The 27,467-nt window shown below is 45.8% G+C and overlaps 2 protein-coding genes and 1 long non-coding RNA gene across 6 annotated transcripts in view; 1 reads left to right on the forward strand and 2 right to left on the reverse strand.

The window, feature by feature from the left end:
- The window catches only part of SIRAL1 (SIR2 antiphage like 1), a 41,776-nt gene extending 31,115 nt beyond the window's left edge, over positions 1-10,661 (reverse strand). For all 3 annotated transcript variants that reach the window (XM_027093029.1, XM_027093028.1, XM_027093027.1), the window contains exon 1: positions 10,574-10,661. The gene's annotated coding sequence lies outside the window, so the exon portion shown is untranslated. The remainder of the gene's footprint in view (positions 1-10,573) is intronic.
- A 39-nt stretch (positions 10,662-10,700) lies between these two features.
- RPUSD4 (RNA pseudouridine synthase D4) lies at positions 10,701-17,484 on the forward strand. Of its 2 annotated transcripts, none has more exons than XM_027092910.1 (7): positions 10,701-10,942; positions 11,321-11,486; positions 12,797-12,998; positions 14,077-14,170; positions 14,245-14,389; positions 16,254-16,351; positions 16,817-17,484. In XM_027092910.1, exons 1-7 carry the CDS (start codon positions 10,757-10,759, stop codon positions 17,054-17,056), a joined length of 1,131 nt encoding a protein of 376 aa, XP_026948711.1. In that variant the 5' UTR covers positions 10,701-10,756; the 3' UTR covers positions 17,057-17,484. The 2 variants fall into 2 exon arrangements, with proteins under 2 accessions (XP_026948711.1, XP_026948712.1); XM_027092911.1 differs by having other exon boundaries at positions 10,748-10,942; positions 16,820-17,353.
- Positions 12,967-23,005, reverse strand: LOC113612775 (uncharacterized). Its single transcript, XR_003429958.1, has 5 exons — positions 22,788-23,005; positions 21,452-21,655; positions 19,766-19,887; positions 14,038-14,264; positions 12,967-13,075 (listed from the first exon to the last, which is right to left on the reverse strand). It is a non-coding gene; the product is annotated as an uncharacterized LOC113612775 (long non-coding RNA).
- Between the last annotated feature and the right edge of the window lie 4,462 nt (positions 23,006-27,467).

Here is a 27,467-nt window from a genome sequence, read left to right on the forward strand (position 1 = left end):
TGGCCTGGCATGATTATATTCTGTATATGCTGGTAGAGTTTAAAATGACTGGAACTGTACTAGCCACAGCAAATCCACTGCTTTGCAGTCACAAGCTGTTGAATTTTCATGTTAAAATACCTGTTAAATGCCAGGCATTGGGCTAAAAGTGATACTATTACCGCATCCAGTTCACCTCCAACAAACACCATGTAGTGTTTACAGTGAGCCAGGCACTTTTCTGCACTTTACAACGTTCACTCCTCTATGAAGCAGACACCATCACCATCACATGTCACAGATATCACAGATAACGGAGGCACAGAGACATTAAGTAACTCGCTAGCGGTCACATGGCTATTTATTACACAGTAGATACAGGATGCTGATGCCAGAGCCCACGTTGTAGAGACACAACTCAATACTGTCTCACCAAAGATGACTAACGTCATACCCTTAAGGGCCAAACCCCTGAAAAGTCTCCATCTTTTAGGGGCAACGGAACTGTAAACATATACTTACCAATATGGCAAAATTCAATGAAATAGTTGAGACTTATTTTCCTTTACCTCTTGGAAGCATCTGACACTTAATTCCATTCTCATCTCCCCTGGACACTGTGTTTTCCTGGCCTTCCTCCCAACCCTTCTTCCTCTGCCCATTCCCTGAATGTGGACTGTCTTCATGGCACCATCTGAGGCTCTCCAGTTTAACCACTTTACCTACTCCCTACTCTCCCTACCCCACTTACTCCGATGGTTTGGCCTCCAACGAGGCCAACTAAATGCTAATGACTCCCAAATTTGTATCTTCAGCTCAGATCTCTCCTGTGTTTCAGACCCATGAGATACCTACTCAGAAGTTTCATTACAGCCCTTCAAAACTCAAACATACTTTTAGACAGTCCTATTTCAAACTTAAAGATCAAAACACAGTTCAAAAACCTGCTCCTAATCATGTGTTGGAGGTCTCTGAATGGCAGAAATAATCTCTGGGAGATAGGATTACAGGTGATTATTTCCTTCTTTCTGTCTCAAGCACTAACACAAGTATTTATTGATTTTGAAAGAACTGTCATCTACTTTAGGAAAGTTCCTGCAAGTACCTTCCCTGGATCAATCTCAGTAATCCCTTAAGAACAAGAGAATGATGGACCAGTGGGAACGTAGGAAAGTGGCTAAGCTTGTAACTGTAAACTAGCTGATATTCTGTTCAGGGTATTTGGATTTCTTCCTAATAAAAAATTAACTGAAAAATATTCTCTTTGATCTGTAAATGAACTGAGGAATGAAAGCACTGTTTAGACCTGAAACAAGAATCTGAAAGCTCCAAAAAGATGTTACTATCTGCCACAGAGGCCCACCAGAGCTAGAAAGACTAGGCTGATAGAAGAAACACCTTTAAAAGCATTGCTTTGCAGAGCAGGCAGCATCAGTCTTAAAAAGTGGTCAGTGAAAATAATTAAGGAAAAAAGATAGATGAGAGAAAAACAGGTTAGGGAGACCTAAAAACATACTTTAATAAAGAGCGAAGGAGGTCAATGCAAGACTGAGGAGTCACAGGGAGAGACAAGAGGGCTGGATGGCCTGGGCCCCGAGGTGGGGACAATGCATGGGGGCGGAGGGAGTGGGGGAAGGCACTTCTGTTTTCTGAGAAAACGAACAGGTTGCATGTAGGCACCCGGGAATAAGTTTAGGGTACAGCGAAGTAGAAAGAACAAGCGATCCCATTTGGTTCTGTGAAGAAAAGCAGCTTTCAGGAGGAACTCTTGGAGCAAGTGTAAGCATCCTGGTTTCATGCTGACATCAATTCAAAAAACTGTATTCTTAAGAGTTTGCCCCTGCTTTTACACCACACGTCTTCTTATACGTAAATCCCCTTCGGGTTTTTTTTTTCCCTAACTTTTCTTCCTTCATTTACCTTAGTGTCTTAGTAAAATTAACTTTTTAAAATACTAAGTACTTGTGGATTCACCCAAAGAGCAGCAGAGCATGTTTCTAGAGCAGAAGAAAGAGAGAAGCAGTGCATTTCTAGTGACTGAGGCCAGTGGGCGAGTTGGGGTGATGGAACCGGAAGTGAGCAGAGGGCTGGACCCTCCAGGTCCCCGTGGACATGCCTTAGTGGGGTCTAGAGAGCTGTGGTGAAACGCTAAGTTCTTATCACATTCATTCTGGCAATAGATCTCAAACCTGCTCCAATGTGGAGAGCAGGAAACTGAAAACTATAATGGGCTCTCATTAAAGCTGTCATATCCATATGACAAGAATGGATATTATGAAAAATGATCAAAGGAAAAGAAAAGATCGGGAGAAAAATCACAGGAATCATAGAAGAAAATGTCCCCGGATTGAAGGACATGAATTTCCAGAATGAAAGGGTCCACGGAGCACTCGGAATAGTCAATGATGAATACCTGCACCAGGGCACATCATCGTGAAACTCCAGACCACCAGGGATAGAGAGAGTATCTTCAAACTTCCAGTCAGGGAGAGAAGAGAAACCAAACCAACAAAGCAAGGTTTCGTAGAAAAGGTGTGAACCACCACACCTCCAGGGCACTTACAGATACCGGGAAGTACAACGAGGCCTTCAAAACTCTGAGGGAAAATTATTTCTAACCTGGGACTCGATTACACTTCCAAACTATCAAACAAGTTTGTGGGCAAAATAAAGTCTTTCAGATACTTCTTAGGATGTAAGATGTGAGCCAAGAAATGGGACGGCATGGGGGCCAGCCCAGGAGGAGAGTAAAGGTCAGTTCCTGCATGATACTGACAGGAAGCAGCAAAGGGAGGAGGAAGGTGATGCAGGGCTCCAATAAAAAATGGAAGTGATACATTTGAGCCCAGAGATAATGTTACTGCTATGAATGTGATTAATACATTAGTGCATTTGGAAAAAAATTAACATAGGTAAGTGAAATAACCAGGCAAAGGTGAGCCTACACACATGGAACGGCAACGCAGGATCACCTGGCTCAACCAACGGTGGACGACATTGGGCAGAGGTATAAATACAGGAGTGTCTGCTGGGCGGGAGGGAGGGAGGGAGACTGATTCCTGGGCCCTAACTCAGCATTCACAGAATCAAAATTTCTAGAGGAGTGATCCGTAGCTTTAAAAGTACCTCAGGTGATTTTTATCATCAAGCAAGTTGGGGAAATGCTGACTAGTACTTTGGGGTCAGTAAACTCAGAGTGGATTTGGTTTTCTGAGTCAGTTAACAGTGCAGCTCTCTTTATAACAGCTAGTGTAAGTCATTTTCATTAAACCAACAATATCATTAGAGCAAACACAGCATATTCCAATCACTAACAATTAATACACACATACACACACACACACACCCAATCCACATCTTTTTATATGGTCAATTAATCTATGACAAAGAAGGTAAGAATACACAATGGGGAAAAGACAGTCTTGTCAATAGATGTGTGGGGAAAACTGGACCGCTACCTGCAAAAGACTGAAAGTGGGCCACTTTCTTACGCCATATACAAAAATAAACTCAAAATGGATTAAAGAGTTAAATGTAAGACCTGAAACCAAAAGCTCCTAGAAGAAAACATAGGCAGTGCACTCTTTTGGTCTTAGCAATTTATTTTGGATCTGTCTCCTCAGGCAAGGGAAACAAAAGCAAAATAAACAAATGGAACTACAGTACATCAAACTAAAAACAGCCTTTGCACAGTGAAGGGAACTATCAGCAAAACAAAAGGCAGCCTATGAATAGGAGAAGACATTTGCAAACAACATCAGGTAAGGGGTTAATACCCAAAATATACAAAGAATTCATACAACACAACGTCAAAAAAACCCAAACAACCTGATTAAAAAATGGGCAAAGGACCTGAATAGACATTCTTCCAAGAAGATATACAAATGGACAACAGGCACATGAAAAGATGCTCAACATCACTAATCATCAGGGAAATGCAAATCAAAACCACAATGATATTCCATCTCACACCTGTCAGAACGGCTATCATCAAAAAGACAAGAAGTAGCAAGTGTCTTTATGGTGAGAATGAGAGAAAAGGGAACTCTCGTGCACTGTTGGTAGGATTGTAGACTGGTGCATCTATTATTACAGAATATTGTACAGAGGTTCCTCAAAAAATTAAAAACAGAATTGCCATATGATCCAGTGATTTCACTTCTGGGTATTTATCCAAAGAAAAAACACGAATTCGAAAAGACACATGCACACCAGTGTTCACTGCAGCATTATTTACAATAGCCAAAATATGGAAGCAAACTAAGTGTCCACCGATAGATGAATGGATAAAGAAGATACACACACATACACACACACACACACACACAGGAATATTACTCAGCCATAACAAAAAAGAAATCATGCCACTTATGATAACATGGATGGATCTAGAGAGTATTATGCTAAGTAAATAAATCAGAGAAAGACAAATACCATATGATCTCACTTACATGTGCAATCTAAAAAAACACAACAAAATGAAAACAGACTCACAGATACAGAGAACAGGTGGTTGCCAGAGGGGAAGGGGGCTGGAGGTGGGGGAGAAATAGGTGGAGGGTACGAAGAGGTACAAACATCCAGTTATAAAATAAATAAGCCACAGGGATGTAACATACAGCATAAGGAATATGGTCAATAATATTCTAATAACTTTGTATGGGGACAGATGGGTAACTAGACTTAACGCAGTGATCATTTCATAAAGTATGCAAATATCAAATCACCATGTTAGCACACCTGAAACTAACATACCACTGTATGCAAACTATATTTCAATTTTAAAAAGCCACATCTTTAACTTACTGATGAAATTTTCAAATGCTACAGAAAATAGGTTTATTCAACTTAACCAACTATCTGTTGCAAAGACCTTCTTGAATTTCTCTAGGGATCCTCATATCCTCTTTTATCAACATGGCTGAATAATCCCTCAATTTTCCATTGTCCATGTTCTGGAAACAGTTTCTAGGTTCACCCTTCCAGTGTATATTCCTTTTCCCATAAGATACTTGGTCATCTTCATTTATATAAATGCTACAAAATACATAGCTCTTTAAGATGTTGAAAATGCTCCAATGTAACATTCTTGTTTTATAATCATAAAATGCTGACTAATAATGTGAGTACCTACTACACAGTAGGAACCAGATACACTTATCTTGCTGCTCATCACAACAATCTTATCAGGTAGGTATTATTGGTTCCGCCGCACATATGAAGAAACTGAGGCTGAGAAGATTAAATGCTTGTGAATAACAAAGCATGATGCAAATCCCAGTCTGTTTTTGAAGCTCATGCTGTTTCTAAAATACTCATTTCCTGCAAGCACTGGAATTTCAGCGGTCATCAGGTTGTTTACTCCACCCCCCTTTTTGGACGAGAAATTTAGGGTACAAAACTTTGAAGTGATTCCCCTAAATGGCAGAATGAAACCAAATTCCATAGCTCTTGACTCTTACTCTATTTTTACTCCACAAATCTATGCACTGATGCTATACTAGGTGCTGGACAGGGCTAGTATTTATTGAGCATTAACTACGTATGGGGCTCTACAGGGCTTTAACCAGCATTAACTCACTCGATCCTCATGGTGGTCTTAGGGTAGACATTCTTCCCATTTTACAGGATAAAAAAAACTAAAGTGAGAGAGATTAAGTAACTTGCACAAGGTCACACAGCTAGCAAGTGGCAGAGCTGGATCTGAAACCCAGCCTACATGACTCTGAAGTGCAAGCTTTTAGCATCTCCAAGGTTTACAGTCCACATTATCTCTTCTGAATGCCCATATGGTTTTAGTCTAATTAAAAGTGTACACATGATGTGTGGACCCTTCTTTCAACCTGATAATTCAAACAAATGAAGTGTTAGAAAGTGAGACCAACAGGAAAATCTGTACACTGACTGGTTGCTTGGTGATACCAAGGAATATATTTTTTAAGGTGTGATGATGGTATTGAGGTTACGTTGAAAACTAGTTCTTATCTTTGACAGATACATACTGAAGTGTTTACAGATGAAACGATTATTTCTGGGATTTGATTCAAAACCATTTGGGAGTTTGGGCCAAGACTGGCCCTGTGTTGGCTGGATGTATCAGAAGCTGGCTCATGGGTACATGGGGTTTATTAGAGTTTTCTCTATCATGTAAACGTTTGAAAATTTCCACAATTCAGAAAGAATGCACAAAAAAAAAGAGAAAAAGATGAGAAAAACCATGTTATTTTAACAGTATTTGGGAAACAGAAATATGAATAATTTTCCCCCACTCTACTTTTTGTATTTTCACATTTTCTATATTACTTTTATAATGGAAAACATAAAATAAGCTACTTAAAGAAATTCCCCCCCCAGAAAAAAGAAATTCCCTATCTTCTAAAAATAGGCAGAGCAAGTCTGCCCATAATCTAATGAGGTCAAAGCATCATGACGAAAGCATTTCCCAGCCCTTTATCAGTTAACTACCATTCACACACTTTAAAAAAAGGCCACTTTTTAAGGACAAGTATGGTCTTTAAATATTAAACTAGCCAAGAGCATAAAGGTACATAAGGGCAAAACAGATTAGACACAGACTTAAGAAAAACAATTATGGTAACTAGACTTGTGGCGGTGATCACTTTGTAGTGTGTATAAATGTTGAATTATAATGCTGTACAACTGAAACTTAAATAATAATAATTTAAAAAAGAAATTAACCCCCCAAACCAGATATGGTCAGGTAAAAATGGGTTACATTTCAAGGGATAATTAATATATAACATGCTTTGGTTTAAAAAAAAAAAAAAAAAGACTAACTAGTGATACAGTTCCTCTTGATAGTTAGGCAGAGTTTGGGACAAAGACTTTGAATGTGTAATGCTGACCTTTCTAATGGTCACATGGACCACAGGACAGGGATCCCCTCGCCAGTGTATGGCCAGGTGGGGATGGGACAGCCACAGATCACAGGCCAGCTGTCTTCTGTGGGTCGCCGCCAGTTTTCCTCAGTGACACAACAATAATTTCCACGTGTGTCACAGTATGAAAAAAGTTTGGGAAGCAGTGTTAAAGCTAGACCTGCCCTGACATTGCTCAAAAGCTGAAAAAAAGTGAAACAAGGGGCAACAGTACAATGGAATCTCTTTGAAACGCTGGCATGGAAAAAAGAACGAACACACATGGTATAGGTCAATACCATTGTTTTCTAATTTTTTTTCTATCTGCACTCCTTTCCACAACCCACCTAGGAAATCTGAAGGTGTATTCCAGCAGCACTCAATGAAGTAACCTCCAAACATAAATGTTAGCTCAGTGGCGTAAGGTTAGATTGTGGGGACAGGGTTAAAATCCTGGTTCTCTGTGCCAATGCTAAATGTACTCAAGGTAAGTCTGAAATAAATTCCACTTGTTAAGAAAGAGAAGCACTTAAGCGTCAGTGGAAAATCTGGATAGAAGCTTAGAGCTAGTAAGGATCTTCTTTTAAAAGACAGATAGCTGACGCCCAAATTACTCGCTCAAGTTCACAAGCAGCTGAACTGGGACCAGTCCCCAGATCTCCCAGCTGCCGACAACTGCTCTTTCCAGGGCACCTCCAGAGAACTGCTAATTGCTTCTTTGAATCTCTCTAAAACCATAAAACAATATCCAAGTACTTCCTGCTCCTCAGGGAAACTGAATCGCTGGTTAATCTGCAACTAGCAAATCGCTGTTCAAGGAACCAGAATTTAACCTCATGCCACTAATTAACCTTAAATTTGGGATATTTAGACACAAGTTCTTTTATTAGTCCCTGTTTGTATTTATGAAATAACAAGAAGGCTTTGTTGTTCTTGCACAGGTTAGAAAATATCCTTAAAAACAAATTATCAAGTTCTTCTTTATATGGTTATGGGGGGCACATATTATGATATATCAAGATCTAGGGAGATAAGCCACGTTCATACTCTGTAAGAATGAAGACACCACTAATAGAATTTCCCTCCTTATACTGAGAAAACAGTCCAGATAAGAAGAGCCCCCAACCAAAAAGAGAATATGAGATTAGTGCAGAAGTGGAAAAATGCACTATCTAAAACAGGATTACCTGAAAGAGGAAGAGAAAGGAGGTAATATATATCTTTACATAAATTCTTGTGTACTGAGAGCAACTCTATTTCAAATCAACAAGTGGCCAGACTCAAAGGATAAACATTAAGGAACCAAACTTCTGTACCCACATTGGCTAAAGCTGTACTGTGATACCAAGCAAACAAAAACTCTGAATTCTTCAAATTTCTCTTACAAAGTTTCAACAAGAAAAACCTAAAAGTTCCTTCTCCAGAAAAAAAGAGACCAGTGTTTTTATGCCTAGGCACTATAGTGTGTGCCTTGGGTTAACCTGAAACCCAAGAACACAAGCTCTGTGTCACTGACAATGACATCTGAGTTGGTTCTTCATTTTGTTTCCTGCCACAGAAGGCCAATTCTGCAGGAACAAGGGTCACTTCTTGAATGCCATTAAGGACAGGTTAAGGCAGAAAAAGGCTCCCCAGCCCCCCCCCAAAACCATAAAAGTCCTACACCTAAAACAGGCTTGTAATTAATGTAACGATACGAATTTAAGTCCTGATGTCCAAATTTCAGAGTCCCTGGAAAGGAGTCTTCACATACTTATGTAACACGTGATGTGCGACTGCTTAGTGAAATTAGAACCTGGGTCTGGGACATTATCAGTAAAAGGTAGTAATTCTCAACTTCTCTAGATCTGTGTCTTTCCTGGGAATTTGCAGGGGGAAAAAACAGTAGGAGAGAAGCTGTTTCTCAATCTCCCTTCGAATTCTTCACATTTATACCCCGATCACCTCTCTTATTACAGAAACATACACAGGTCTTCTTTCCCCCTCTTTACAAATACATGTACTCCTACCTCCAATCTTTAGGTCAAAAATGGACAGAAATTAGATAATTCAAAATGTTCAGACACACCTAACCCATGCCTCTGACGCACTTCAGCCAGCCAAGGGATATTTATGAATTTACTCTGTACCAGATGCGGGGGATAAAAAAAATGAATGAGTCCTTAAGGCACTCACAGTTCAACAGCAGCTGTCAATAGTACCTCTTGACCTGTACAACTCAAAACCAATTCACACTCAAAGGACAGTACAGTGTAGGGAAAAAGACCAGTGAACGGGGCTTCCCTGGTGGCGCAGTGGTTGAGAGACCACCCACCGATGCAGGGGACACGGGTTCATGCCCCGGTCCGGGAAGATCCCACATGCCGTGGAGCGGCTGGGCCCGTGAGCCGTGGCCGCTGAGCCTGCGTGTCTGGACCCTGTGCTCCGCAACGGGAGAGGCCACAGCAGTGAGAGGCCCGCGTACCCCCCCCCCAAAAAAAAAAAAAAAACCAGTGAACGAAGCACAGCCTTTCTACTGAGCACTCAGATTGCAGCTTCCTAGCTGATTTCCCAGTTATCAAAGCCCTCTCCTTTTCAATCTGTCCTGCATTCAAATGCCAGATTCATTTCCAGAATTCCACTTTCAAGGAGTCTCTCTCCTGCTCTAGCATCTTCAAAGACTCCTCCCTACTTACCACATCTAGTTCAAACCCTTCTTCCAGTTAAAGTCTTCTATAGGCTAGCTCCACTTACCTGTTCAACTTTATCTCATGCTCTACAGGGCTCCCTTCTGCCAAGCCCTTTTAGAGGGGTAGGACGCAAACTTAATTCCACCACCTCCTCTAACTCCTCAGGCAGCCTCCATCCTAAGCAGTCTTAAAAACCGTTTCCTCTATCGTCAGCACAGATCCGTTAATTTCCTGAGATCTCGTCAGGGCTCGGCATCAGCTTTCTTCTTCATAAATGGCAGGTCTGTTCCCAGGTTCTTTTAACATTACTATCCCAACCAGATGTTCCTCTTCCCTGCCACCCCTTAGTGAAGTCCCAGGGTCTTGACTTAGTGAAGTCCCTGGCAGTTTGGGCATGGGAGTCCCAACACTGCACCTTGTAAGAGAAGGAGAGGGTCTGGAGCAAGTTACAAACCAGGGATGGAGAAAACGAAGGAAGTGGAAAAGGGAAGGGAAGATTCCTGCTCTGTACTCTGTCTTTTCTTTGGAAGCTGTGGGGGGAGGGACGGGGGAGACGCCACGAAATGAATTCTTGAAGAAGGCAGAAGAAACTCAAGGTGCTCCCTAGGAACAAAATATGGACCCGTGGATAACGGAAGGGCTCCCCATCACCCCTGGGAGAGAAGGACTAGTTACAACGTGAAACAAAGAGGTTGGGAGTCAGGAGATGAGGGGTGGAGAGGCTTCAGAGATCCCGCGTCTCCGAAGGTCGAGCGGTAAGGAAAAAAAAAAGGACGCGAGGCGTCCCTCGAGGGACCGGCCGAGCACCCGGGACGTGGCTGCCAAAACGGACGAGGTGGGCGCCTCAGACGGCTCTGGGGCGAGTGTCCATGGGGCACGCTTCTCCCGGGGGCGGGGAGGCGGTTTTGAGTGGCGTCGTCTCTTAAAGGGAGAAACGGTTTCCCAAGGTAGGGACCTCCGAGAACGGAAGCGCTGGGGACGCGGAAACGTTAAAGCGTTGAGGCACCGGCATTTCCCAGCCCCAACCCGGCTTCTCCACACACTCACCGCGTCTCCTCCGAACACAACCGCTCCAGTTGCAGCTACCGGCCAACGCAGCCGCACTTAGCGCGCCTCGCCCCCACGTGACTCGCCCGGGACCCCGCCCCGACCGCCCCACGTGAGCCTCAGGGCCCACCTACTCCCTCCTAGCTCTAGTCCGTCTTCTGCGCGTGGGCTTAGCGCGGCAAGATGGCGGCTGCTAGCTGTAGTGCGCCTGGCGTCTGGGTCCGGGGTTCCTGGCAGCGTCTGGGGAATCTCTTCACTTTCGTCTCAAAGCCACTTTGTTCCGCTGCTGCTGCCTCTCGGCCCCTGGATGCCCAGCGATTAGCGGAGAGGCTTCGAGCCCAGAAACAGGAACAAAAGACGAAGAAGCCGGTGAGCCCAGAAGGACCACAACTCCCAAGAGGCAGTGCGCTCACTGGTTTCCCAGGCCGGGAGGGAGGTGGGAGGGTCCTCTGACACATGTCAAGTAATCAATGTCGAGGACTAGTGGTGGGAGAATGGGGAGAAAGCGGAGGGGAGAGGTCAGAAGGGTGCGGTATCTTCCTGTGGGCTGGGTCTCTGGCTCCTGCCGACCCCGGCCCTAAGCGCTACGTGGGTACAGGCGAGACACACCCACCCCTGCGCTCAAATTACTCGGGGACGGGGCGAGTCTAATGCAAAAATACAGGCATTCCCTTCCCAAATTCTCACCCAGACTTACTGAAAGTCCTCCCCACCAGGCATTTACCGTCGCTCCTTCTCTCCCCGCAGGTGCCCACAAACCCTGTTCAAAGGAGAGTGCAAGAACTACTGCGGTTCACAGAGCAGCTGCAGCGCGTCCACCCCAACGTGCTTGCTAAGGCGCTGAGCCGAGGACTTATCCACCAGGACAAGGACCTTGTGGTCATCAATAAGCCCTACGGTCTCCCTGTGCATGGTAAGCAGCATGTGGGGAAGGGAGGCGGGCCGCTGCTGCTTTGTGCTACACAAAGGGGCAGTTAGGGGCAACTCTAACATTACTCGGGGGGCTCTCTGAAGCCTTGCTTTCAAAGTAATTAAACTTTTGTGGGGTACTGTCCTCTGTGAGGAACCAGTAAGGACGCAGAGATAAATAAGACAGTCCCCACCTTCCAAACATCTGGCAGCCAGCAGTGATTTATGGAATTTGCTGTGTGCAGACCTCCACCGAGGATTGCTATAGAGAAGGACAAAGGCTGTGTGGTTCCTGTCTTCAGATTATTTTCCATAACAACTGGGAAAGAGGACATAACGTGTGTTGGTGTATACCTAACAAAACCCCAGGGTGCCTACAACTTAATGGAAACCCTAATGTTTTTGAATAAATGTTAAATGTAGTCAGAGACAGCTAGGGTGAGTCAGGAAAGACTGATAGAAAAAAATGCATTTGTGGAAAGGGTTTTGCTGGGGGAATAGGCATAGTTTAGCTAGAAGAACGAATGTTTTGGGGGGAGGTATGGAGAAGGTTGTACATGAAAACAACGAATTAAATCAGACATTGCCGAGTGCTTTGTATGGTTTTTTTCCTCTCTTGATCCTTCCAGTAGCTTGCCTTTCCGTTCCCCAAGAGATAACTATTATCAAGATATTTACATTTTATAGATGAGAAAACTGAAAGTTGGAAAGAGTAAGTAATCTGTCCAAGGTCAATGGCTAGTTGTGAGGGTCCATAGAATGGAACCCAGGAATGTCTCACCCCAAAGCCCTGCCTCTCAGCTCTTCTGTAATGCCTCAGGAAGGCCTCATGGTCTTGCATTTCTCACTAGGGTTTACTTGGCAAATTCTCAAGTGTTTGTTTATATAGTGAAATATCAGATCTCATCATTTTGGTTGCTAATTTTAGTATGACTACATAAGTAGATTAACTATATATATATATATATATACACATATATATATATATATATATATACACACACACACATATAGGTCTGAGGAGAAAGCCACATGCTCTAGGATGGTGCTTTTTAAACTTTAATATGCATATGAGTCACTTGGACCTTTTGTTAAAATGCAGATTTTGATTAATTAGTCTGGGTTGGAGGCCTGAGATTCCTTTCTAGCGAGCTCCCTGGGCAGACTGATATGTTTCTAGTCCCTGGACCACAATTCAGTAATAAGGCTCTAGAAAGCATTTACTGTTAATCCAGTAAGGACTGTTGTCCCAGGTAGAGGTCTTTGGTGAAATCTTTTCCTGGCCTCTCAAACTTCTGGCTTTTTCCTTCGTAGGTGGCCCTGGGGTCCGGCTCTGCATCAGTGATGTACTGCCTGTCCTGGCGAAGATGCTTCACGGCCACAAGGCAGAGCCCTTGCATCTGTGCCATCGGCTGGACAAGGAAACTACAGGCGTAATGGTGTTGGCTTGGGAAAAAGACGTGGCGCATCAAGTCCAAGAGTTGTTTAGAACCCGTCAGGTGACAAAGAAGTACTGGTATGAAGCCCATCGATAGCAGTCGAGGTGGTGTAGGCACCCTTCCATCTATTCATCCGTTCATAGAGCAGGAACTCCTAGTAATAGAAGGCACTGTACTCAGATGTGTGGGCATATAAAAATTATAGGAAACAGGTTTAGTGCTTAGAATATTAGAGTCTGGTGGCATAGTGGTTCCTAATTATGGCTGTACATAAAAATTATTAAAAATTAATTATATGAGTATACATGATTTCATTCCTTTGGTAAAATGTCAGACAACAGCAGTAGTGTTAGGTCATTAGAAAGGGTCAACTCATAGTTACAACTCAGTGTAGGTATGATAAAATGTATCAGATAGCAACCTAAACTGCTACCAATCTGCAGTGGGGTGTCCAGGGTGTGCAATGTTATATCTGGGCTTGTGACTCCTGGGCCAGTGATTCTGTGTTAGGCCACCAGGTACCCAGGAGAGCTGATTGACTGACTGGAAGAGGCATCGACGTAAGGACAGATTAAAGAGTCTTCTGCCTGTCTGTGGTGTGATGGAGGGAAACCTCCAACAAGAGGGACTTACTGAGCTATGGTTGGGATTCCTGTGACTTTTCTGAGCACAGTTCCTCTGTTTTATTGATCTGGCAAATAGGCAGGAGCGGTCCTGTGAAATTTTCACTCAATTCATTCATTTATTCATTTATTCCATATGCAGTTCGAACTTACCATCTTTTATTATTTAAAAAAGAAAAACAGGATACAAAACTGTATTACCCTAGTTTTACTTTAAGCTGTACATACTCATTTTTAAAGGCTGGATGAGTGACCGTGTTATTAATACAATTTTTTTCTTGTTTTTCTGTTTTTTCCCCAAATATTCTACAATCAGCACATATTAGTTTAGTTGTAAAAAAGACAGGCGTATAAGGATAGCGTCAAACTCTCAGGCTAAGCACTATACCAAGAGATCATTTGGGACCCTCTGATCTTAAGAACTGACCACAGTAGTGCAGGAGGTCCAGAGTTAAAACCTCTAAGTAGCCGATGCAAGGAGAGCCTCACTCACCTTTGCGGCTTAAGCAAGGGTCTGTGTGTGTCCCCTCAGGGCCATCACGATGCGCGTCCCGGTGCCCTCAGCGGGAGTCGTGGACATTCCCATCATCGAGAAGGAGGTGCAGGGCCAGGAACGACACCACAAGGTGGGTGAGCGCCTCCAGAGGGATGGGTTTGCTGCTCTTTCATCGAAATTGTGTCCTGATTTCTTTGGCTCCAGATGACGCTGTCCCCGAGCTACTGCATGGACAATGGGAAGATGGTGAGGGTACGGACCAGCAGGAACGCACACCTGGCTGTGACTCAGTACCGGGTGCTGAGCAGCACCCTCTCCTCCGCCCTCTTGGAGCTCCAGCCTGTTACCGGTGAGGGTGCCAGTGTTCTGCAGTGGGTGGAGAAGCCCCACTGCCCCTCAGCTTCACCCAGGGCCTTGTGCCAGGCTCCGCCCCTCCCCTGAGCAGCTGGTATTATGGGGGCTCTGGGATTGCACCAGAGTGTGCTTCCAGTGCTGATCTGAGGCTGGGAGCTTCCATAGGGATGATTGTTAAAAACAGCAGGTAGGGGCTTCCCTGGTGGCACAGTGGTTGAGAGTCCGCCTGCCGATACAGGGGATGTGGGTTCGTGCCCCAGTCCGGGAAGATCCCACGTGCCGCGGAGTGGCTGGGCCCGTGAGCCATGGCCGCTGAGCCTGCGCATCCGGAGCCTGTGCTCTGCAACGGGAGAGGCCACAGCAGTGAGAGGCCCGCGTACCACAAAAACAAACAAACAAACAAAAAAAAAACAGTAGGTAGCAGAAGGATACAAATAGTTTGCTTTAGGCAGACTCCTACTCTTAATCAGTTTCCTGGGTGGGTGAGAAATATTCAGTTAAAATGATAGAATAAATCAATTCTTCCCTTCAAAAAATAATAAATAAATAAATGATTTGCTTACGTTTATTTAAAAATTTGCAAATTGATTCCTCAAAAAATGAAGCATAGGATTACCCTATGATCCAGCAATTCTGCTTCCTGTATATATGCAGAAGAATTGAAAACAGGGATTCAAAGAGATATTTGTACACCGGTGTTTATAGCAGCACTATTCACGATAGCCTAAAGCTGAAAACAACCTACATGTCCATCAACAGATGAGTGGAAAAACAGAATGTGGTACATCATGCAGTGGAATGTAATTCAACCTTAGAAAGGAAGGAAGTTCTGACACATACTGCAGCATGGATAGACGTTAAGACATTATGCTAAATGAAACACAAAAGGACACATACTGTATGATGCCATTTATATGAGATACCTAGAGTAGGCAAATTCATAGAGACAGATAGTAGAGTAATGGTTACCAGGGGCTGGAGAGAGCAGGGGGCGGGGAGTTATTGTTAACTGGGTACAGAGTTTCAGTTGGGGGCAATGGAAAAGTTCTGGAGAGGGACTGTAGTAGTGATTGCACAACAATGTGAATGTACTCAGTGCCACCGAACTGTACTCTTAAAAACGATTAAAATGGGACTTCCCTGGTGGTGCAGTGGTTAAGAATCTGCCTGCCAATGCAGGGGACACAGGTTCAATCCCTGGTCCGGGAAGATCCCACATGCCGCAGAGCAACTAAGCCCATGCGCCACAACTACTGAGCCTGCGCTCTAGAGCCCGCGAGCCACAACTCCTGAGCCTGCAAGCCACAGCTACTGAAGCCCACACGCCTAGAGCCTGTGCTCCGTAATGAGAGAAGCCTCCACAATGAGAAGCCCGTGCACCACAACGAAGAGTGGCCCCTGCTCGCCGCAACTAGAGAAAGAAGACCCAACGAAGCAACGAAGACCCAATGTAGCCAAAAATAAATAAATTTATATTAAAAGAAAGGATTAAAATGGTAAATTTTATGTATATTTTGCCACAGTAAAAAAAATAAATGTACAAAGCAATACTATTTAGTGTTATACAACACAATTATTAAAAAAAAAAAAGCATGGCAATGATAGACACCAAGTTGATAGCAGTGGTTATCTGTGGTGGAAAGGGAACTGTGGTGGCGAGGGGTACTTAGAGGCTTAACAGCATTTATAATGTTTATTTCCTGATAGCCTATTGTTTGTTATATTATTCTTTATACCTTATTGTAGTTGGGGCTTTGCCCGTTTTACTGTCCTTTGGTTTAGTATGGTTAGAAGCAGATGCCACCAGTGGTATTGTTTCAATAGCTACTCCTAAGTTTCCTCCCTCTCTTTTTTTAAAGGAATAAAACATCAGCTTCGAGTTCACCTGTCTTTTGGATTGGATTGCCCGATCCTTGGTGACCACAAGTACTCAGACTGGAACAGGCTGGCCCCCCAGGTAATATACGTTTGACCCAATATGCAGCAGAATAAGGGGGAGAACTTATGCTTTCCCCTTGTTAAGTCCCTGAAGTGAGTCACAGCAAAGATGTGTTGATTGTCTTCCGACACAGTACCATGCTAGTTATCTAGCTTCTGGAGAAATTGAGAAGCAGTTAGGAGACTTTCTGAAGGCTCAAAGCAGGCTTTCACGCTACAGCAAAAGAGCCTTGGTGGGAACTTTGTTTTTTGCTGTTACAGCCCATTCTCTTGGAAAGCCAGAGAATTGGCCAAGGAGAGCTTCCCTGGTGTGATGGGTTTTCTCATACATGGGCTCTGAACCCTTCCTAGAAATGGCCCCGAAGCAGGCTGTCCATCACTGTGTCTTCCGGGAGTTAGTGAGGGGGCCCCGTGAGTGGAGGTCTTCTGCCCCCGCACACTGGAGCTGTTGGCCTTGCGCTCACGAGCTCTTTCCTCTGCACAGAAGCTGTCCGCCTGCATCCTGAAGAAGCTGGGGCTGCGGCAGTCCAAGGCCCGTCACATCCCCCTTCACCTGCATGCCTGCCAGCTGACTCTGCCTGCCCTGCAGGCCGGGAAGGAGGAACTCAACTTGGTCTGCAAGCCTCCTCGATATTTTGTCCATTCCCTGCGCCGTCTGGGCTTAAAGATGCCGAGTCGGGATCAAAATGGGGACGAGGAAGCCACACACTCAAGAGCTCAGTGAAGACAGTTGGGCAGTTTGCCCTGAATTCTTCTCTCTGTTTAAGGGACTCTGCTAACTTCTCACTTGGGACAGACTCCAGAAGAGCCAGGTGTGATGAGTTGAAGAAACAGCTGCTTCAGGGCTCTTACTGGGGACTAGTGTCTGTTTTTCGACACTCTGGCCACATGCTGGAAAAGCCAGCAGGCAGTCTCCCTGCTTCAGAGTGGAAGAGAGCTCAGGACCAGGAGAACTAAAGCACAGAATCTGTGATCAGGAACTGTTTTTACCCAACAATAAAGCTCTTGGTCTGTCAGGAAAGTTCCTGTGGTTGGAGAGAACATAATGGTGGTCTAGCTCATAGAGATTCAGAAGCAGCTTCTGCTGTCCTCGTGGAGCTGCAGGATCTATCAGCAAAGCCTTCCTGCTTTATTTGTTCAGTCTCAGATTTTGTAGCCAGCGATCATAGACTACAAGGATTCCCTTCAGCCTCCGCTCGGGCCCCTTACTGTGCTAGTGACTGTGGAGCCTGCGAAGGGGTGTTCAGTGAGCAAGCAAAGCAGGTGTAAATGGCAGGCAGGTAACAAAAACGAGCGGAGCAAGCAGGGTGTAAGGCCATGGTGGGGAGCACCCACCTGTCTAAAGAGGGCAGTTGTTAGCTCCAGCTGAGGGTTGCTCTGTGGGAACAGATTTTCTAACTTTTTAAATTATTTATTTATTTATTTGGCTCTACCAGGTCTTAGTTGCGGCACGCGGGATCTTTGTTATGGCATGCAGGATCTTTAGCTGTGGCATGCGAACTCTTAGTTGTGGCATGTGGGATCTAGTTCCCTGAGCAGGGATCAAATCTGGGCCCACTGCATTGGGAGTGCAGAGTCTTAACCACTGGACCACCAGGGAAGTCCTAACTTTTTTCAGAGAGTCAGGAAACCCAGATATTTATGTGAAGTCTCCCAGTATATTGCTAACTAAATCAGAATTTTTAAAAAAACACTTGGATAGCCAAGCAGGACATATTTGTAGGTTGGATTTGGTCTGCAGGCTGCCTGTTTGCAATCTAAAGAATGGTGTAGGGCTTCCCTGGTGGCGCAGTGGCTGAGAGTCTGCCTGCCAGTGCAGGGGATACTGGTCCGTGCCCCAGTCCGGGAAGATCCCACATGCCGTGGAGCGGCTGGGCCCGTGAGCCATGGCCACTGAGCCTGCGCGTCCGGAGCCTGTGCTCCGCAACGGGAGAGGCCACAACAGTGAGAGGCCCGCGTACCGCAAAAAAAAAAAAAAAAAAAAAATGGTGTAGAAGTTTGGGGAAAGGGATCATCTTGAAAGTTCTGGATCAGTAGTTGGCATTTTAGCTCCATGTAGCATCTGTCCTTTCTAGACTAGGGGATGGCTTTGATTAATCTGTAAATATGTGGTTGTGAGGGGGCTGCCGGTGTTTTGAATCTCCTTTGGTTTGGAAGCAAGCCTATCCTTGGGTCTCAGGAGGGAGATGCTGAGCCGAGCACCCCGCGGGAGGAAGTTATCCCGGCCATCCAGCTAGCTCCCATCTTATTTCTCACAACAGTACCATCTTGCAAACAAATACACCTCGTGTTACTTTGGCTGAGCTGAGAAAACTCGGAGTGACAGCACAGTTGGGGAGAAGCCCCAAGACAGTCCTTAGGTGTTCTCTCTGTGTTGATAATACAGCTTTCTAAAAACCCACTTTCCTGTTTCCATGATGCCTTTTACCATGCATGATGGATTGAACTTGAAAAGCACAGATGAAATAACTGTCCAGTAAGTCCCCTACATACGAACGAGTTCCGTGCTGAGAGCGTGTTTGTAAGTCCAATTTGTTCGTAAGTCCAACAAAGTTAGCCTAGGTACCCAACTGACACAGTTGGCTATATAGTACTGTACTATAATAGGTTTAAAACACTTTTCACACAAATAATACATAACAAACAAAAAATAAACATTTTAAATCTTACAGTACAGTACCTTGAAATGTACAGTAGTACAGTACAACAGCTGGCATCCAGGGACTGGCATCGAGTGAAGAGGCAAGAAGAGTTACTGACTGGAGGAGGGAGAGGAGGTGGGAGGCGGTAGAGCTGAAGGATCGTCAGCAACAGGAGACGGAGGGCAGGCTGCAGTACCAGCTACATCACCACTGCTTTTACTCTTGCCTCCAGACATCTTGAGCTTGAAATAAAGACACTGTACTACTGTACTTTATACAGTACTATACAGTAAAGTACACAGAAGCACAACCACTTACAGAGGATGCCGGCATGTGACAATGTACGCCAGACATGTGAACTAACTTACGTGATTGGACATGCAGACGCACGTTCGCATCTTTGTAAGTTCGCAACTTGAAGGTTTGTATGTAGGGGACTTACTGTATTTGTTTCTGTAAGGCCTAAGACTGTTGGCTGTTGTTTCTATTTCTAGTAAACCATGCTCCTCGAGATAAAGGTACAAGAACGTGACACTTAGAAAATACTGATAATTGACTTTGAATTGGGGAGGCAATTGAAGAAGACCCCTGGTTTTGTGAGTGTTTGGAGAAACCCCAGGAACCTGGGAACCGCCCCCAAAGGGACCAGGCAGTCCAGATGTAGGGCAGCCCGGGCTGCAGGTGTTGGCTGGAAGAGGTGGGACAGCGCCAGCCAGCAGCAGTCTGCTCGCGACATTCCCGACTGCTGGGTGGCTAGGGCAGGGCGTGGAGTGACAGTGCTCTCCCCTTACCTGTCTGTGTTTTCTAAGTCTTGCTGGGTATAGCAGTTATCCAGGATAATCTAAGAGAACTTTTATCCCAGGTTGGCGTGGCCTGGGAAGGTGGGCTACATCCAAGGGAGGCTGGAACATGCCTAAAATGAAATATTGGTTAGAGCCAGTGAAAAGATTGGATTTGGTATTAAATCATATAATTAATAAGAAAGTAGTTTTTCATTCTTTTTATTAAAGTTCTACATGCACATGATTTTTTAAAAAATCAAGAACTAAAAGGCTTATAATGGAAAACAATGTCCCTCGCCCATCTGGGCTTTTATTTTTAGCTTCCACACAAATGCCCACTGTGAGCCTCTGGGAAGAGCCAGCTGCTTTGCTTAGGGGGCTGTAGGGCAGACTCACCCCAGCACTCCCTGCTGCAGGGAGCCGCTACCCGCCTGCTGCTCGCCAGCTAGGTTTTTTCCAGGCTGGGCACCCCCCAGCCTGAGCCGGCAAGGTACTCTCCTCAATCATCACACCGTACCTTGTCTTTACATTTAGAACCCATCTCTCCTGCTCTGCCTCCTCGCTCGCTTTGATTCCGTGAACTCCTCTCGCATCTCCTCACTTGATTTCCTTCCAGGCTCCTTGAAGGCTCCAGCCTCAGGGCTCCGTCTGCATCCAGTTTCTCACCCAGGTGACCTGGCAGCAGAGCTGGATCGGTTTTGGAAACCTCTGCCTGTATGCTGCTGCCTCTGAATCTCTCTCTGACCTTGGTCTCTCCTGTGAGCTCCTGATCTCTATATCCATTTGCCCTTGGGCGTCACCCCTTGAGATTCTGTACCGGCCCCCCAGATCGTGCTCACACCGCTCGTCTTCTCTCTCCAGACCTGGTCGTCCTCTCCTGCTCTTGCCTTAGTTAAATGGTATCACCACTGTCCTGGGAATCACCCTCAACTCCTCTCTCACACCTGCCCCCAAATCCAGTTAGTCACCAAGTCTGCTCTCCTTCCCTCTAAACCCCTTCTCTGAATATACACTTACATCCTACTTCTCCGGGCACCAGTGTCACCCTCCCCAGCCTTCAACCACGAGGGGATAGAGGGGGAAGGTGGAGTGGCAGAGCCGGTACGAAGTAGGGTCACAGGCAACCTGCTCGTTCCCACAGAAACCAAGCTCAGGGTGTGCTGGGACCATCCTGGGTCCCTGGGCTCTGTACAGTGGAGGGCTGGTGTAACTACGAAAGAACACCACAAAACACACCCCCATGTTTTCTCAATCGGCTACCCTTGGCTCTCTGGGCCACTTTTAGCTAGAGCTCCCAGTAGGATATACAGACACGGCCTTCTGTCTGTGCTTGTGCGGAGCATGCCCTGTGAGTGCAGACACCTCTTCCCCCAGTGGGACGGACAGCGCAGTGTACTTCCCACACCACCTGCCCAGAGTGTGGCCAGACTCCACAGGTTAAGGGCACAGTGCTGCACAGGACTCCTGTCCAGACACCAGCTGCAAGCTCGGGGGTTCCCAGGCCACCGCACTTCCGACTAATCAAGGGGAGGAATGAGCTTTCCACGGCCCTCTTAGGGTCCCTGGCTGGGTCTAAAAATTGAACTGACAGATTAACAGGAGAAAAGCATACACATTTATTTGCTACAAGTTTTACGTGGCATGAGAGTTTTCATAAAGAAATGAAGGCCCAGAGAAACAGACCCAGAAAAATACCTGTGTATTTTCGCGCCAGCTTCGATGAAGAGTGGCCCGTCAGGGAGGAATGCGATGGGTTGGGGGAGGAAGTAATTGTAGCAACTGGGGCAGCTTCACAAGGCCTGTTAGTTAGGATTCTTCTTGGCGACTCAGTCTTTGGAGATACGGATGCTCCTTTTCTCCAGTTATGGGGAGGGCACCTCTCACATGACAGTTTATGACCTGTTTCAGGGAAGAAGGGCAAGGAGAGGAGAAGGTCAAATCGAGTTTCCTGCTTCTGCTGTTTTCTCAAACTTCTTCAACTTAAAATATTCAAGGTGCCAGATTTTGGGGTAGCATGTCCTCAACCCCATCACCAAATAGCTAAAAATTCAGGGGTTCCTGCTACCTCCTCAGGCTCCATAATCCTCTAGAATGACTCCCAGAACTCAGGAAAGTGCTATACTTACTATTACAGGCTTATTACAGCAATAAAAGAATACAAATCAGGACCAGCCAAAAGAAGAGACTCATGGAGCAAAGTCTGGGAGGGTTCGAAATAGGAAGCTACCATGGCCTCTCCCGGGGGAGTCAGGACGCATCGCCCTCCTGGCACACGGATGTGTATTGCCAACCATAAAGGTCATGTAGCTTCAGTGCCTGGAGTTTTTACTGGGGTGTCGTCATGTAGGCTTGATTGATTACATCACTGGCCACTAGTAATTGAACTCAATCCAACTCCCCTTTCCATCCCGGAGCCCGAACCCTCTAATCACAAGGTTGGTCTATTGATGTGGCCTCCACCCTGACCACTCTCCACGGGTTACACAAATTGTCAGGGACCCACCGTGAGTAACGAAGATACTCCTATCATTCCAAGGATTTAGAGGCTTCCTTCCAGGAGCCAGGGACAAAAGCCAGGCAAATTCCTTACTCTACAACTTCGTTTCCCCTCTGTACCCCCAGTTCCCTGAGTCATCTCTCCATGTCCTATATAGGGACCCCTTCGCCTGTCTCCTTGGTGGCTGTCTGTATAGATGCCTCCATCAGCTGGGGCCTTAGGCTCCTCTTGGACCAGCAGTCTTGAGATATTTCTGTTCACTTCCTCTCTCGAACACCACGTGGTGCACTCTTATGTGCTACGATCCACAGCGTAGATTAAATCCCTGGGGTTTTAATCAGGGGTGATCACACAGTAGGGTGAATCTTCTTTTGGGGGGATTTTCTATGCTGTGTGTTCACAGTTACAGTAAACATGTCCTAAATACACAGGTACCCCATGCCTTCCAGCCCACGTCAGTCCATACACGTGTGTACTCCACACACACAATTCCACACTTCATATCACCTCCCTTTAACACTCCCCCCAACTCACCTCATTGCCACTCTTCACACCTGTGGGGCTCTTGACCTGCCGCTGCTCGCACTGTGGACTCCTCAGTGGGTGTGTGCAGACTGTCTTGTGGGAGCCAGACTAGGAGCGGGGAGACTGGTGAAGAGGCCCACGCCATGGCCCAGCTGACAAGTGACGGTGGCTGCACGAGAGTGGGGCCCTGGGCGCGCAGTAAACAGGCTCAAGATACAGCTGGGAAGGAGCATGGGTAGAGCTGATTAGGGGTTGACATGAGTGGGGTAGGGGGAGCGTCTAGGGTGCCTCCCAGGGAGCCTGTCTGAGTGGTGGGGTAGATGAGGTGGGTTGACAATAAAAGGGGGAGGAAGAGGTTTGGGGTGGCCGTCCCAGTCCTATGTCAGTGCTGTTACACATCCACACATCCAAGAGGGAGGAGCGGAGGGTGGCGGTCACCCCGTGTCCCCAGAGCACCGCAAGGTGTGCCCATCTTCATCGTTCCACACTTACTACAGCGCATCCTAACCATTACCTGTAATCACGTCTGCCTTCTCCCAGCCTGTGAGCTTCCCGGGGGCAGGCACCAGGGCTTTCATCTTTGTGTCTGGCCCCCAAGCCCTATATCTGTAAACGCTTGTAAAGTGGCTACTGAACAGAGAGGCAGCCCTAGGTCTGTGGTAGCTCTCAGGCTCTGGAGCCAGATGGGCTTTGGGTTCAAACGGCTCTGATATTTATTTGGTACGACCGTGGATAGTTTATTTAACTTATCAGAGCCTCAGTTCATGCACCTTCAAAATGGGTATAATAATAGTACCTCTATGACACAGATATTTTAAGGATTAATTGAAATAATTCATGTTAAGTTCCCAGAAGAGTTCCTGACACGGCAAGCGCCTAATTAATGTAATGTTAGGTTAAAGCAGGTTAAAGTTGCCATTTTTATTGAGGCAAAATTCACATGCTTTATATAAAATTCATCCATTTAAAGTGTAAAATTCAATGGTTTTTGTATATTCCTAGAGTTGGACAACTATCACCCCAGTCTAATTTTAGAATATTTTCATCCTCATGAAAAGAAACCCGATATCCATTTAGCAGTCACTCCCCATTCCCGCTCAGCCAGAGCCAGCCACTCTCCTATTTCTGCCTCTATAGATTTGCCTATTTTCGATACTTGATATACATAGAATGATGCAATATATGATCTTCTGTGCCTCTTCTACTCAGCATGTTTTCAAGATTCATCTTGTTGTAACATGTATCAGTATTTCACTTCTTTTAATTGCTGAATAATACTCCATCGTATAAGTATGCGAATTTTGTGTATCCATTCATTTGTTGATGATCGTTTCCCCTTTTTCGTTATGAATCATGCTGCTATGAACATTCATGTATAAGTTTTTGTGTGGGTGTATGTTTTCATTTCTCTTGGGTATGTAACTAGGAGTAGAATTGCTGGGTCACACGGTAACTACAGGTCAAGTGTTAACTCTGCTCAACACTTTGTAGAACTGCCAGCCTATTTTCCAAAGGGGTTGCACCATTTTACACACCCAATTTCTCACCAACATTTGTTATTACCTATCTTTCTGACTATGGGCCTCCTAGAGGATGTGAAGTGGTTTCTCACTGTGGTTTTGATTTCCATTTCTCGGATGACTTATGATATTGAGCATGTCTTCATGTGTTTATTAGCCATTTATATATCTTGTTTGAAGAAATGTCTTCAAATCCTTTGGCCATTTTTAAATTGGGTTATTTTTTTATTTTTTTGCGGTACGCGGGCCTCTCCCTGTTGTGGCCTCTCCCGTCGCGGAGCACAGGCTCCGGACGCGTAGGCTCAGCAGCCATGGCTCACGGGCCCAGCCGCTCCGCGGCATGTGGGATCCTCCCAGACCGGGGCACGAACCCGTGTCCCCTGCATCGGCAGGCGGACTCTCAACCACTGCACCACCAGGGAAGCCCTGGGTTATCTTTTTATTATTGTAAAAGTTCTTTATGTGTTCTGGATGCTAGTCCCTTATCAGGTATATTATTTGCAAATATTTTCTCCCTTTCTATGTGTTGTCCTTACATTTAAAAAATTATAACATTTGCACACAAAAGTTTTAGATTTTGAATTTATATCTCCTTTTGTTGGTTGTGCTTTTGGTGCCATATATAAAAAAAATTGCCTAATCCAAAGTCACGGAGATTTAATCCTATCTTTTCTTCTAATAGTTTTCTAGTTTTAGCTGTTACATTTTGGGCTATGATCCATTTTAAATTAATTTTTCAGTATGTTGTATTAAGGTCCCTAACTTTGCATGTGGGTAGCTAGTGGTCCCAGCGCCATTTGTTGAAAAGATTCTTCTTCCTCCCATGGAATTGTTTTGGTAAGCTTCCATTTTTGAAGGTCACACTGGGTCAGATATAGATAATTTCATAGGGTACAATTTAATTTTATTACAGTGTTAACGTGAATGAAGCAAAATGAGAAATAATTGTAGTTTCCCATTTTGCCACCAGATGGCAACAGTCTCCCAGATTTCTTATCCCTCACTGGGCCGAAAGTGGGAACACGTTTTATAATCAAGTGTCCTCCACAAGAGTCTTTCCCTGTTCTTCTCTAACTTCCTGAAACCCCTGACATTGGCTTCCCCAGCATTGTAAATCTCGGTCCTTTATTTTTTAATTTAGCTTAAACGTGGGGTTTTCTGTTCTCAGGTGGAGAGTGAGGTAGTGGGGGGAGGTCATGGTTTAGACTGGCCGAGTGTATCCCAACTAGAATATGACTCATAAACGCTCAGTTATAAAAGTACTACAAGCTCATTATAGAAATGAAAAGTATAATCAAGCCGTTCTCAACTATCAAAAAGCCTCATGGCTACACTCAGATAAGCGTACATCTTAGGTGGGATGACAAAATGACATCCAGCCCTATAATGGGGGCCCTGCCTTATCAGTCCCAGATCTGCATTACGGGCCCCAGCCCACCAGTCATACTGCCTGCAGCACTGTCCCCGGCACACCAGGGGAGACGCGAGAGTGAGAAGTGAAAGAGCTTGCCTACCTTCCTTTCAGGAATAAATACCTTCTGCTCTGAAGGTATTTATTTATACTCACTGGCCTCTCTTGCCTGTTTCTCAAAGTATTAGCCGTTCTGAAGTCCCAGAATCTACTGGGAGGAGTGTTGCTACATCCTGACCTCCGGGCTTCCTAACTGTGCACGGGGTTGAAGGGCCACCTTTCCTCCCAATTCCCCTAGAGACAGCAGATTTTACCTGTGAATTCTGTTGATGGGGCCCATTCCATAGTCTGCAGGCTCCATTCATTTATAAGACATTGCTACTTTCAATTTTTCACCAATTAAAAAAAAAAGCCTAACGGAAATATGCATTTACTCACCACGTGGTTGCACAGCTCAGCTGAAATATCAGGAGTTCTTAGCTTTTGGCTCAAGGTAGTAGAACATTGCCATCTCTTTGTTGATCAGAAGCCCTGATTAATATGTATGATTTTGACTAACAAAACAGGTCGATAAAATGTCATTTAATAAATAATGGGGGGAAATAAAGATGGCAGGCTTGGAAGCCTGGGCTGCGATGATGTGCCTCAGGTGCCAGACATGTGTGCTCAGCTGCCGGCCTCCCCTTCTCCACCGCTGCTCCGGGGGCGGGCCTCATTCCTGCACCCCACGGGCTTTCTCACGTGGATTTCAGAGTCCTCAGCTCCCTCACCGCTCCCACACCTCCCACCTGCATCTGTGGGCTCTGAACCCCAGTGTCAGAGCAGACTGTGAACCCCCTTTTCCCAACACCCACTGAGCAGTCTGTCTTGGGGGAGCCGAGACAGTGGCTGCAGGAGAGGACAGCTCTGACCGCCGGGGCTGTGCTAACCTGAAGCTGGTCTTTCAGTGCTCTGGGAGCTATTACCGTCTGTCCGTCAGCAGCTTCAAGGAGCCAGAAGTGATGACCCGGACCCATTCAGGGAGCGAGCAAGGGGAAGGGGTCCCCACTTTGATGTGAGCAACAGGGTCAGGGAGGGAGTAGGAGGTGAGAGCCAGGGCTGGGCTGCTGGCGGCAATCTCCTCTCCCAGCCAGGCCTCCACGCAGATGCCAGCTTGTCTTCATCACCCCTTTCATGTCTCCCTTCTCTGGGGCCAGGTCTCCGCCCAAGCCTCTGGACTGCCCTGGGCTCCTGGTCCCACCCCTCCAGCCTGTGTCCCAGATGTGGCCCCATCGCCTGAGTACACACCCTCCTTGGAGGGGGAGTGAGGCAGTGGGTGGGCAGGTAGTGCCCAGGGTGGGGACCAAACCCACCTGCTTCATCTGTCCTTGATTCTAAGGGGCAGGTGGTAACTGCTTCCTGCAGGAAGCACCCAGCCTGAGAGAGAAGAGAATCTTCCATTTGGAGCCAGAAATCCCAGGGCCGGGAGGGATCTCTACCTTTTGCTACATTCGTAGCAGGCAGCTGCCCAGCCTGCACACTTGAACGGCAGGAACACTATCTCCTGAGGGTCCCGCACTCATGGGTGGAGGGAGGAGATGGGAGAACAGGGAGCGGGGCAGGGAGATGGAAGACAGGACAGACAGAGGGAGAGAGCCACCGGCTCCCCTCACTGTGGCCAGAGTCACACACACACACACACACACACACACACACACACACACACACACACACACACACACACACACACACACACACACACACACACACACACACACA

The sequence above is a fragment of the Aethalodelphis obliquidens genome, unplaced genomic scaffold, assembly GCF_003676395.1.
Source record: "Aethalodelphis obliquidens isolate GAN/ISIS:26980383/991018 unplaced genomic scaffold, ASM367639v1 scaffold82, whole genome shotgun sequence".
In the NCBI taxonomy this organism is placed as follows: domain Eukaryota; kingdom Metazoa; phylum Chordata; class Mammalia; order Artiodactyla; family Delphinidae; genus Aethalodelphis; species Aethalodelphis obliquidens.

What these genes read in the sequence shown, in the direction of transcription:
- RPUSD4 (XM_027092910.1), top strand. Translation starts at nt 10,757, where the DNA reads ATGGCGGCTGCTAGCTGTAGTGCGCCTGGCGTCTGGGTCCGGGGTTCC. An exon ending in GGAGCTCCAGCCTGTTACCG is followed by an intron (nt 14,390 to 16,253) that starts GTGAGGGTGCCA and finishes CTTTTTTTAAAG; the next exon opens with GAATAAAACATCAGCTTCGA. An exon ending in GGAACAGGCTGGCCCCCCAG is followed by an intron (nt 16,352 to 16,816) that starts GTAATATACGTT and finishes TCCTCTGCACAG; the next exon opens with AAGCTGTCCGCCTGCATCCT.